Here is a 13,399-nt window from a genome sequence, read left to right on the forward strand (position 1 = left end):
CCCTTCTTCTTCCACCGCCCCTTCGTTTTTGCCGCCCCCTACTTGGACCCCGGGGGGGCTGGCGCCCCAACCCCCCCCCCCAAAAAAAATACGCGCATGCGAAGTACACTGTTCAATATTTACGTTGGGTCTTGAGGGTCGAATCTGATTGTTTTTACTTGACCCAAGAGGAGGGAATGTTAAGAATTAAGCGGACGCGAGGAAGCAACGCGAAATTTGAAATATGATGATATGGTGGAAAAGGTCTATAATATATTAATATTTAATAACACTTAATATATATTTATTTCTGATTAAATCTATGATATTTTAAATATGCTCCTGTAGTATAACTTTCATAGGTAACCCGGAACAGTTTTTGGAGTAATAATAGAGGTGGTCGAGGTTGAACGTGGTGATGGACGCAGGAGTAGTGCTGTTAGTAACACTAAGCTTACTCGCAACACAGGCAGTTACTCGAGCACAAGGTTTGTACGTTACTTTTATAAATTAAACAGGATTTCTTATTTTTTCAATGGTTATAGTCAGTACTGATTGTCTGGCAACCATTTAGGAGTGACCTCCATAGATTTTTGAAGGGCCCCCTGTTCAATATTTGGGTGAGGGATAGGAGGGTTCACCCCCAAACTGTAATACATTTCCACTTTAGATGTTTTCCTTTATTCAGGGTTGGGTGGGGAAATCTCTTTGCTGCTAATCACTTTTCCTCACCAGAGGGCGATGATTTAAAACAAAAACAAAACACCCCCAGTAAGTCAAATTCCCTGCCTTATCCTACGGGTGTTACTGCGGGCAAACATATTCCTTTAAGGAGATGCAAACATTACCGTAATGCCAGTGAGGTGTCCATGTTCCATATCATTGCGCGAAGTACATTCACGTTATGGAATCCAGTAACCAGCTTAAGGTCCCTGTAAAACCCTCGGGATCACTAAATTTAGGGTGCAAAAAGCAAGTCAACCTTTGTAACAGGATCGTTATAAAAGGGTAAAAAAGTTTGGTGTCTACTGTAATCAACTGAAAATGTAAGTGTGATAATAATGAATGCCTAAACAAGGAGGCCTATGTGAGTGTGGTCATATTGCATGCCATTATCAAGGAGGCCTATCGTCATGATCGTTGTCTAACATTGAACCATACCACCATATGCTGTATACTGTATAATAGTATAATAGAAAAGAATCTAGCTTATTCTTTAGCACCACTTCAGCACCAAGCATTTTCACTCTCCACGAGAAGTGGTGCCGACGTCTTGCGCTATTGACTTTATAAAATGAGTCTTTGAGCAAAACTACTTTAAATAATTTCGAATTCCTGACCATAAAGTATTTTACCGTTCTACTGAACTGCAACAAAGTTAAATGGTACATACCCAGACATTAAGCCCATTCCCATTGCTTATGATTCCAACCCTATCTATCACAACAATAATATCCGTTTCAAATGTTGAGTACAGATTCTTTTAAATTTATCCTTTTGTTTTCATTAGATGTAAACCAGTGTCGGTCTCAACCATGCCTTAATCAAGGACGTTGTGTGGATAAAAGCCGAGGCCAGTACAGGTGTATTTGTCGACGAGGATGGACTGGAAGAAGATGTGGAACGGGTAAGAAAAATAAGCAGCTCTACTGAAAATTCACGCTCATCTAAATTCAAAGTGCAAAATGCCTTTGTGGTATAAGGTTCAGTTTCCGTCGTCTAATTTGACAATGGTCAGATAGCTACAAAGAAAGCACATATGTTCAGCCTTCCCTTTGTTACACATAGGTTACGATATTAGTAATACTATGAGATCACCAGTCTTTTGCGGTTCGTAAATGCATAGAGTTTGGACTTGATTGCTCTCAAGTCTTTGCATGTTGAACCATTAGAGGATTTTAGTTGCTGAAGGAGTCTGGGGAATAAGTCCCCTCTCCGTAAAGAATGAAAGTACCCCGTACAACCACACAGTCACTAAAAATAGGGCTACTGTTGAATCTTCTCCCCTGTAGGACAACGCAGTAACAGAATTCCAATGTAGGTCTACACTGACAGTAAAAGAAATACAAAAACGACCTCTTCTTAATAGTAGTCTACACAGTAAAACAAATTAGCTCGGTAGGATTTTGTAGGGGTACACATTGAAAATAAAGAAATACAAGAACTATAGTATTTCACGGCAAAACTTGTCTCACACATGATAACAAAATCAAACACAAAGACTCCACATAAGTGCAGTAAAAAGTTATCAGCACCGAACTAGCATCGTATATTATTGTCACCATATTATGTAGACTAGATGACCGCAGATGTGTGGCTAATTAGGTCATTATTTGAGATGTTCATAATACTGTTTGATTTCTTGAGGTATAATAGGTACTTTTTCAGATTCACGATTACAGGCATATGATCTTTAGACAGATGATAGGACAAAATCCTTATGTTACAATTATTGTATTGTGTTGGAATAAAAATATTTAGCTCAGAGTGAGCTTTCAGTGCTTTTGAAATTAATGAACTTATTTGGACACCCACAACGTAAACAAAAAACCAAATTTGATGTTTTATTGGGGTGCGGACAAACTTGTTCTTCATATCGCAAAAGTCTGTTTTTCAAAATAATGTAAACTGTAAAAGTGTTTAGCCTTACCAATTCGTCAAACTCAGTAATTCGTCAAACTCAGTAATTCGTCAAACTCAGTAAAAGAGTAGCAAAATGGGAGGAGAGATCTACAAATCACCCACCAATTTTGAATATTCATGTTGGCGAAGAACTACCACCTGGTGCAGATGCAACTTGGGTTGAATGGAAATGCCTTAATAGGTTAAGGTCTGGTGTAGGAAGATGTAAAGTCAACCTCAGCAAATGGGGATATCGAAAGCACACAGATGTAACCAGCGATTGTGGAACAGAACCACAAACAATGGATCACTTACTGTGTTGCCCTCAACTGGAGCAAACATGCACAACTGCTGACTTAGCAGTTTACAATGAGAATGCTGAAAAATGTGTGCAGCACTGGCTGAAACACATTTAATCTTGTGCCGTGGACACGCTAAAAAGAAGAAGTAATATTATGTCGAGTATGGTTTTGTTTATATTTCAGTTGCTGATGTTAATCAATGCTTATCTAGTCCTTGCATTAACGGAGCAACCTGTAATGACAGAATAGGGTCGTATACTTGTACCTGTGCGCCAGGTTGGACTGGAGTTAATTGCGAACGGGGTGAGTCTCACAGTAATTTTGTAGGTTATTTAAAGGTCCACAATCGTTATCCAGTCTAACTTACTCTTAAAACAATCAAAACCTTAAAAATACGCACACAGCAATTTTATCAAGCAGTGTCTTTAAAAAAAAGATAAAGTTCACGGATCAGGTGTACAGGCTGTGTCAAAATGATACAGCCTGTACTGCGTTCATTTCGTACGTGCAAAATCTTGGCTAAATACGCAACCTCGCTTCGAATTTGGATAGATATTTGTTTTTGAATAGATATAGTTTGAAATTGCAAGCGCTCTACATGTATTATGTAGTAACTAGTAATTTTACGTCCATTACTTTTCAAGATATTGATGACTGTTCGTCAGAACCTTGTCAAAATGGAGGGACATGTGAAGGCGGAATTCTAGAATACTCCTGTCAGTGTATTCCAGGTTATACGGGAACCAATTGTGAACAGGGTGAATATGCAAAGAAAAAAAAACCAAAAAATAAAAATCATTTGTATCAAATATTAGGATACAGTTAGAAGACATGAGACCTCAACCATGATTGAAAAATGGAACTTAATATGCATTATGGATTTAGTCGAAGTGTTAAACTAAAAAATCTCTTTACAGTGTTAAGTGAATGGAATGTATACAGGCTACTTCTTAAAATGTAACGAAATATAATCAGGTGCAAACCTTCGACAATGACTGATGGTAAAGATGAAATCGCATAAACTTTTAAAAACCGTATCCTCCATACATAAACTCCCATGTGAATTTTGTTGTTTGTTTGTAGAAATTAATGAGTGCATGTCTCGACCATGTTTAAATGGCGGCAAATGCGTTGACGAATCGAATCAGTATAGCTGTGTTTGTCAAAGAGGATGGACTGGAATTAACTGTCAATCAAGTGAGTCAACGGATATTGATTATTAATTCATATATCTGAAAGGGTGAAGTGCATCTTGAAATATCCAGTTCTAGAATCAGAAGACGAACATATTTTTAAAATAACAGCTCCTAAATAGAGATAAATAGGGATCTCAACAGTTTTATCAATAACAAGCTTTATATTCCAACATCTAGGTGTAAGTAGTTACTACAGTAGCTGCTGCAGAGTACATTTTACCCACGGACATGATTAATATAACTGTGTACCACACCTATTTTTTAAATATATTTGTGAGAAATTTATTTATGTGAGAAATGAAACAGTAATCTTTTTTTGGTCTGTTTTTCCTTTTCAAAAGTTACTTGTGAAGAAAATGAATTTCTGTGTGATGATGGCGTTGGCTGTGTGTTGGAAAGTTACCGATGTGACTATATTCCTGACTGTAATGACAACAGTGATGAGTCCGGTTGTACTTGTACCCCAAGCATACAGTTTCAATGTTTAAGCGGTGGTTGTGTGCCCAACTCGTGGTTATGTGATGATTTCGAAGATTGTTTTGATGGAAGTGACGAATCAAATGATACCTGCCACACTATTGACTGTAAGTTATTATTCATAATCGTTCATTACTAAACTCTTCAGAAAAACTTTGGAAACTTTCCAAAACGGCTATATATCAAGAATATTTGAAATCTATTTGCATATTGTTTCATATCAATACAAACGTTGTTCTTTCCTTTCAAAAGTGACACAAAATTTGTCACCATTAGTTATTCTATGGTTGACTAACTTCCTTTTAAAAGACAAGGAGATCTCAAACAAAATGTGCCAAATATGCCATTGTCTGCGCCATTTGTATCAGTAAACATGAGTAAGGAATTTCGAAGTGCTGGCAGGCTGATGTACCGGTTTTCTGCAGCTGTTGTTTTTCTTGGGCGGCAACTTCTGGGTCTGTCTTTGACATCTCCGGTCTGACGAAACTTTTAGCTTGGGGATCATACTGCGGGAAACAAAAGTTGCCGCTAAGGTATTCCAGCCTCAAGCTCGAGCCTTTAATATCCAGATCTGATAATCGAACCATGGTTGATTTGAACTTTCTTGCAAATGACCACTATGAAGAAGTGACCAGCAAGAGAGATTGACTTGCGTTGATCCATTTGAATCCACCTGTAGAACTGTTAATCCCATCCTAGCACTTTTCATTCAAAATGATATACTGCAAACAACATTTTTTCATTCTTTTATTCCTGCATTAACCCACGCATTCATTCATTCAAAGTAATGAGATGAGTACAGACAATGGTCAGTTTGGCACATTTTCTTTGAGACCTCAATGTCTTTCAAAGAAAGTTACTCAGCCGTGAAATAAGTTATCGTCACAAACGAGGTGTCATTGTTTACAGGAAAGAACAATGTTTTGCACTGATATGAAACCATATGTAGACAGATTTCAAAAATTTCTAATATACAATCGTTTTTGAAAGTTTCCATTTTTTTTAAGCGTTTAGTTGAGTGATGCGAATTGCAAAATAAACAATTATTTGTGATGATCGGAAATTCTACAACTGTTATTCTTTTTAATATAATGTCAATACACGTGTGTGTTTAAAATCTTTGATTTGTAGACCTCTTTCGATTTTCATTTATGCAACTATTACATTACGCCGAAGATGCAACAATATCAGATATAATTTTTAATGAAGTATGATTACCGTTGTTGTTTTGACAGATATTGATGAGTGTGCCACAGAACCCTGCTGGAATGGAGCAAGCTGTCAAGATTCAATTAATACATTTGTATGTCTGTGTCCGCAAGGGTATACAGGATCACTCTGTGAACAAAGTAAGCGAAGTATACTTGTAAGCAGCTGTATGCTTTAATGTCAATTATTAGTACATATGTGACCGTACAGCACGAATGAGCCGTAAATGTCCTCAATTGTATTCTGAGTTACAGTGTAAAATGGGCATGAAGGTCATATTCATAGGTATTTCAATTTGGTGCTACGTGTATCTCATTAAATGAGGTACACGTAGCACCAAATTAAGGTACCTATGAATACGACCTTCATGCCCATTTTACACTGTAACTCAGAATACAATTGAGGACATTTACGGCTCATTCGTGCTGTACGGTCACATATATAATTAGAAGTTAACAGATAAATGCCAATGAGATTGCATGAAAATTGAAAGTTATACGGTCAGACCAGTGTTTTATTCATCTTTTCACATTAAAAAGGGTAACTATGACCATTCAGATAATTGTAGAAATCGGTTTTGGGGGGGGGGGGTGTCGTGGTATCACATGTGTTTAGACTTTAGTAATATTCAGCCTCATATATCGTTATGAATACGGCAGACGGCCGAATCCGGATTCGGCTTTTGGTAAATTCATTTTACACATGCATTACATTTGAATTCGAGAACAAGGGATCAATGCTATATCTATAGAGGGCAGCATATCGATTTTTTAACGGTTGCCGTCGGTGATAGTACTGTGATGCACCGTCAACTAACCTTGTATGCCGCCCTCTTTTGATTACTTATTATGCTGTTATCATCTGGTCTCCGTTAAAAAAAGGATATGCTGCCCTCTATCATGTACAGCATTGATCCCTTGTTCTCCAATTCAAATGCAATGCATTCGTAAAATAAATTTACCAAAAGACGAATCCGGATTCGGCCGTCTGCCGTATTCATAACGATATGTATCAGGTACTTCCGCCGCATCCCAGATGTTGGAATGCCATTCCTGTTTCGATAGTTGGCATTGCAATATTGGACCGATGTTGGAATGCCATTCCTGTTTCGATAGTTGTTATTGCAACATGGGGCCAATAATGAAATGCCATTCCTGTTTCGATAGTTGCTCACAAGGTCACAAGTAGCGACCTGCTGAATGGCGGGCATTATCAGCTATCAAAGAGATACCACTTCCAGCTGCCAATCACAGTAGAGGTTTGATAACATTTTGTTAAAAAATGATATAAGGCCAAAACTGTGCATGTTGGTACTTGATTGCTTGGAATCTTATGTGCTAATAATCCGTTGTAGTAATATTTTCTTGAAGTGTAGTGTATATTGTTCGTAAATTATATAGCTTTTAAATTTTGGGCATTTATGCTCTGTTGCACTGTATAACAGTATAATGAGTCATGCCTTATGACTCCATGATAAAGAAGTACTGTCTCGCGTAATATTTAGTGACTTCAGCTCATCAAATCGAATAGGCCGAATGACTTGACCCAACCTAAATATTTTGGTAGCTAATAAATATATCCAATTTAAATTTCGCATCACTAAAAATACTTTCAGACATCAACGACTGTACCCCAGACCCATGCCTTAATGGAGGTACTTGCGAAGATGGAGATGATGAATACCAATGTCACTGTTCTGCTGGTTACTCTGGTCCAAACTGTGAAGTACAAGGTAAGTGCATGAACAAACCGCGTGGTCGGTACTACAGGGTAACCCGGAATGATTAATACCATTCAGTGCCCATTTAGTATTTTCAACTTTTTAAAACTATGAATATCATTTCTGTTAGCTATATTGTTTTAGATCTACCTTTTCCATTTACCACCATTCTCGGCCCTTATCAATGCAGACGTTTGAAACATGATCTTTATCGTGGCATTGTCTTTTTAAGACAGTTCTTTTGAAACTATGAGTATTATTTCAGTTCGCTATATTGTTATAAGATCTACCTTCTATCTTTTACATTGGACATTGGACCCTTTCTTATTGGAAAAAGCTTACGTTTGACCGAAACGATCTCTGTTCTGGAAACAAAATGTAAATATTGTCATATTTTCGTTGTGCTTCTTATTATTATGTTCCTCTAAGACGACGAAAATGCCATTGAAGATTTCCTTTAGAAATGGTGGGATTTTTTGGAAGTATAGGGAATTCAGCACCTTCTGGCGACAAAATAAGTTAATGGTACAAATGCGGGCGAAGAATGAACACTTTTGCCACATTGAAGCTAACATGGCCAAATATGAGGTTAATTTGGTTAGAAATCCATATACATGCGAAAATATTGGTGATGGTTGTATGGACCATAAAAATATGGGGGATTTATTAAGGCGCCATTGTATTTGCAAAGTAATCATCTTCCATGGAAACTATCCCATGCTTGTATAGCCTCATAGTAAACTTTGTCTGGGGGTGGGGTGGGGTTGAGATTGGTTGTTTTTATAGGGCACTAAACATGATTACCAGCATTTGATGTTATCGACCATAATAATACTCAAATTGTAGTTTTATTGTTCCATTTTCATTCTCTTTAATGCAGTTTGTCCAGAGCCCGAGATCATAATACCAAGAGATACCAAGGTCAATTTGACGTCTTATGGCTATCCTAATAATTACATGAATAACATGCGATGCTTCTGGACTGTGCGATGCCAGGAAGGTGGCAGAATACTAGTGCAGTTCATAGACTTCTTTACGGAATGGGACTATGACAACTTGTACATCGGAACGCCACAGAATGGAAGACGTCTGGAATACGCGGGTAATTCCCTGCCTCATTTGGATGTTTTGTCACCAGCTGACGGGATCCCCCTCCATTTTGAATTCTACACAGATGGAAGTGCAACAAAACGTGGCTTTCATATTTGTTTGACAAATATAAATGCAGAAGGTAATGTTTGGTTAATACTACCCTACATGGCTCGCCCTGCATAGTCTTGTATATGATAACCCTCCTAATTTGGGTACTTATACATCAAAGTAATAATTTGTGATTTGCTCCACAGCGACGTACTCATTTTTTCTTGAATTTCTACTTTTTGTATGACTGTCATGTCCAGTGGCGTACTAAAATATAAAGTTTTCATATTTAAACCCGATATTACACACTATGGCTTTAACTAAAAGCAAGGACTCTTTAATGATGTCAAATTGAATGGATTGAGTGGACGTGGTCCTGCAAAGATAAGTTAAGCACACTTGAATATTGGTATTAAAACTTACAGCAAGGTCATTTAATGTGTATATTTAGAACAACTTTCATAAGTATGCAAATTGAGCTACTGTCCAAATGGTTAAATGGACAGTTAGGTTGTGTGAAACGATGCACGATTCAGAAAACGCAATAACGCATATATACATAGATTTAAGCCTCATACTTAACATATTACTAATGTAACATGCTATTAAATTTAACAAATTCTTAAATGGATCTGACTGATGGACATGTCAATGTCGTTGGGATCTTACGTGTCATAAAGCTGGGATTTATCAACATAGAACATACCATTAACCTTCTATCGCTTTACAATGTCTTTGACTGGGTGAAAGTATCGTGCACAAATCTGAAGACCGGCTACCAATCTTAACCATTTGTTTGCAATCACGTATATAGGAGTCAAACCATTGAGGTTCAACACATGTGACACCGAATTTATCTTATGTCCCTGGATGAGGACACCATTATCTATGGTGTCGAAAGCGGCATATACGTAGAGCAAAACAAGTACCACGCGCTTTTACTAGCAGAAAGGGGAAGATAATTGAAACCCTGGATCAAGGCGGTTTCACAGCTGATACCTGGGATGAGCACTTTGTCATGAGCGCTCAGGATATAACTTATTCTCCGTAAGATAAACCTACAGTTGTTCCACAGCAGCGTGTTTAGATGAGGGAAATGATCTCAGCTGTCTTGAATGTTGAAGGGAAGGAACCAGAAAGCAAAGACTAATTAATGAGCTGTGTGAAGGTTGGCAGAAATACATCCAAGGACTACTTACCAAGTCATGTCGGCATTGGATCTAATTGACATGACTTGGGAGGCGTACTGTCAATCAATTTGTGAACTTCATCTTCTGGTTGACGGTACTCAAAAAATGAGTGAGATCAGTCCCATCAATCTGAACAGGATTGTTAATATTATAATATTCGTTTTCGCCAGCCCATCGGGCTGGTACCTATTTCTGGGATGGGGTCAGTTTGCTCAAGAGATTATTTTTTATTGGTATTGGAATGACTTTTGTTTAAAACTTTTTGTGGTTGAATTTTTTTAAATATTTTAATTCGATTTGTAAGGAAAAGTAAGTATGTTTTGCAGTTTCAACGAACGAAAACGAGTGAGTATTACCAAAGGTATGTTTGAACTAATTAATTATGACTTTAAAAGTTTAAAGGCCTAAATGTAACAATAATAGTTAATATATATAGCATCATATGGTCAGCAGAAGAAAATCTGACATCACCTATGATGTCATATCAGTGTCCTTGACCGGGGTCCTTACTCCTTGACCACTGAACAGCGTGATATCATGTTGATAACAGATCTATAGAATCAAAATCTTCATCATACAGGCTGTATCAAAATGATTGGTACCCATCCGTTTTCATGTTTATTGACAAGCCTGCTGCTTCCAAATGCAGCGACGGATCACAGTAAAATGACCCCAATTTGCAGTTTATAATCGTTCACATTATTTGTCTATAAATTAGGTGCATTCCATGTTACATTGTGATGTGGCAGTCCTGTCCCATAATCACAGAAAAGTGACGGTACCAATCATTTTGATACACCCTGTATCCCCGGATCATATCACAGATTCTCAACAATCTGTGATCATATGGACCATATTGATGTGAAAGTAGTTATCTATCATATCCTGTGTCGTTTTATGGATAAAAATGACTCAAAATGTTATTGATGAAATGGTTGCTATCATAAACATCAGTTTTGTCTTTTCAACGGGAAAAATCCGATGCAAAATAAAGTTTTTAGGGCCTAGCTATAATATGGACATAATTTATGCATGTAGTATTGAACAATGTACCCCATTTGACATGCACTTATAGATAAATAAATTGTCTTACTTTATTAATTTAATAACTTCTTTATTATAAATAAAATGACACATAACTATTTGATTCATAAAATTACATTCAACAAAATGATTGAAGAGAAAACACACAAGGCACTAGGCAGACTGTTATAGAATGGAGTATGTAAGATGCCATGTCCATAGCTTCGCAGGAGTTTCCGACTAGCAATCAACATGATCAGCACATTCAGAAAAACACAGTTTAAGAGTGAAGATTGTAGTGAGTAACCAGTCCTTTATAAATGTGCTGGCCACTATCTATTATAATATAGTAGGCTTAAACTATACATTGCGAATTAATTAAGTTATTTTAAAATAAAATGTACATGTTAACTCAAACCGGCAGTGTATATATCGAAAGCAGTGAAATCGGACATTCCTAAGCGAAGATATTGAGTTCGTAAGTTTTGGTATTACAAAATTGGAAATTGAGATATCGTGGGTAAAAAGCTGAAAAGACAAAAAAAAAACCAACGACAACAACAACAACAACAACAAAACAAACAGACCAGAACAATTTAGAGTACATGTAATGAATTAAAAGAGTTGACATGAGATTAGGAATTAATGTTTTCTGCTGTTTCAGTGTGCATGTTCTCATCGTTGATGGTTTGGTGGACTGTCATGTAGATGTAAGCGTGATCCTAAAAATGCCTTTCACATTGACCAAAACTAATTACAAGACCTCTTCTACATTGAGGCTGGCTTTCCCTTTTAAAGGGAATTTTTATTATGTTCAATTTCGTTTGAATGTTTTTAAACTTGTTTGTCATTTTCAGACTTGGTGGTGTGTCCTGGAAATCAACTTGAAGAGATTGATGAGTCAATGTTGTGTGATGGCTTCTATGACTGTCAGGATAGAAGTGATGAGGGCATTCTTGTCAATTGCTGTAAGCTATACTAATGCACTATTTATGTGACCGTTTTATACCTCATGCAATTCCATGCAACTTGTGCAAAATACAGCAATTTACATCAATAAAGGTCGAGCTACTCCATATCGCTTTCCCTCCATACTTGGATCAGGATAGAGCGGCAAGACGGTTTAAGAGATTGTACGCTGCGTTCATTATTGGTGTGCTGGAAGGAAAGTCAATTGAAATGTCAGCAATGTAAAAACAAACCCGCAAAACTCACATAATGTCTTATTAAATGTTAATTTATTCATGGAACTGCCTCTTATCTAATCAGGTGGTGTATGACGTGCATTCCCTAAATTCAGTAAATTTTTATCGTCAACCGTGTAATTGAATGGGATTATTTTGAAATTTTAAAACGCTTGAAACATCACAAACAAATAGGCCTATGTTGATAATTAATATAAATACAAGCTAAAACCGTTGGGGTTCGATAATGAACCCCACAAAACTAACCGAGTATATGGAAAATGCCATACGGCCGGGCGGTTTCACGAGTTGCCGGCTCGATCATGTCATCCGCCGCCTGTATCTAATGTAATGATACTTTATTGTACGCAGTATATCATGTACCGTGTGCAATAAGCAATAATTGATTACCCGTCTTAATATCTACCATAATCAAAACATGTCTAATTCCAAACCAGGCTATTCACCTTTTCGGTAAATCCCATAAGCCTTTGCGAGTACACCTGAGAACCCGTCATTTGACGTCACGCCGCCTTGCAATGCGCAGTAACGATGTTCAATAAACGATGTGCGCATCGGCGCAGATTAGCGTGACGTCAAATGACGAGGTCTCAGGTGTACTCGCACAGGCTTATGGGATTTACCAAAAAGGTGAATTCTAACGGTTTTATTCTTAAATATGTTATATTAAACTTTATTTAAAATATCTGCTTGCAATAATATCGCCGCCGTAAAGCTTAACAGCCAATTATATTTCAACTTTACTTGTTTAGTGTACGCCATCCCTCTTTCCTCTGGAATCATGTTAAAATGTCCTCAACTGATTCCAGGCCAATATAAAGAAAATCTGATAACAGCTTCCGTGCAGTGGTTGTCAGTTCAGCTGTTGTGCTCAGCAACTAAGGAGCACCATATGGTAAGTAATCACTTATTGCACACGGTATTATGATTGTCTTTTACAAAAGTAATATTAATAAGTCTCTTCGTTTCAACTTAATAATTTGCAGCGGCACCAGCATGTGATCTTGATCGGTTTCGATGTTTCGATGGATCTTGCATACCGGGACGGTGGGAGTGTGATGGCAGAGAGCATTGCCCATTTAACGAAGACGAATTAAATTGTGGTTCTACATGTAAGCTACGCTCTGTTAATTTACATTTCGACAACAAGGTCAATGGTTTATCAAATATGCATATGCGTGCAGTCTTTCGACAAAACAAAATTACACTGAAATACAAACATGTATTCAGTTCAGTTCAGTATATTTTTTTCGGCGAAATATTGACGCTTAAAAAGCCTAATCAAGGTAGTTAGCTTCCCAGCAAATACAAAACGTTTTCGACATCATTCCCAAAA

At 37.2% G+C, this 13,399-nt stretch overlaps 1 protein-coding gene across 1 annotated transcript in view; it reads left to right on the forward strand.

Moving 5' to 3' along the window:
* Positions 1-327: 327 nt before the first annotated feature.
* Positions 328-13,399, forward strand: part of LOC140154622 (enteropeptidase-like) — a 31,549-nt gene continuing 18,477 nt past the window's right edge. The window contains exons 1-10 of the mRNA XM_072177193.1: positions 328-467; positions 1,490-1,606; positions 3,087-3,206; positions 3,987-4,100; positions 4,441-4,683; positions 5,812-5,925; positions 7,401-7,517; positions 8,386-8,736; positions 11,716-11,826; positions 13,050-13,175. Coding sequence (XP_072033294.1) covers positions 398-467; positions 1,490-1,606; positions 3,087-3,206; positions 3,987-4,100; positions 4,441-4,683; positions 5,812-5,925; positions 7,401-7,517; positions 8,386-8,736; positions 11,716-11,826; positions 13,050-13,175 — 1,483 coding nt within the window. The 5' untranslated portion in view covers positions 328-397. The remainder of the gene's footprint in view (positions 468-1,489; positions 1,607-3,086; positions 3,207-3,986; positions 4,101-4,440; positions 4,684-5,811; positions 5,926-7,400; positions 7,518-8,385; positions 8,737-11,715; positions 11,827-13,049; positions 13,176-13,399) is intronic.

The sequence above is a fragment of the Amphiura filiformis genome, chromosome 1, assembly GCF_039555335.1.
Source record: "Amphiura filiformis chromosome 1, Afil_fr2py, whole genome shotgun sequence".
NCBI classification, from domain to species: Eukaryota; Metazoa; Echinodermata; class Ophiuroidea; order Amphilepidida; family Amphiuridae; genus Amphiura; species Amphiura filiformis.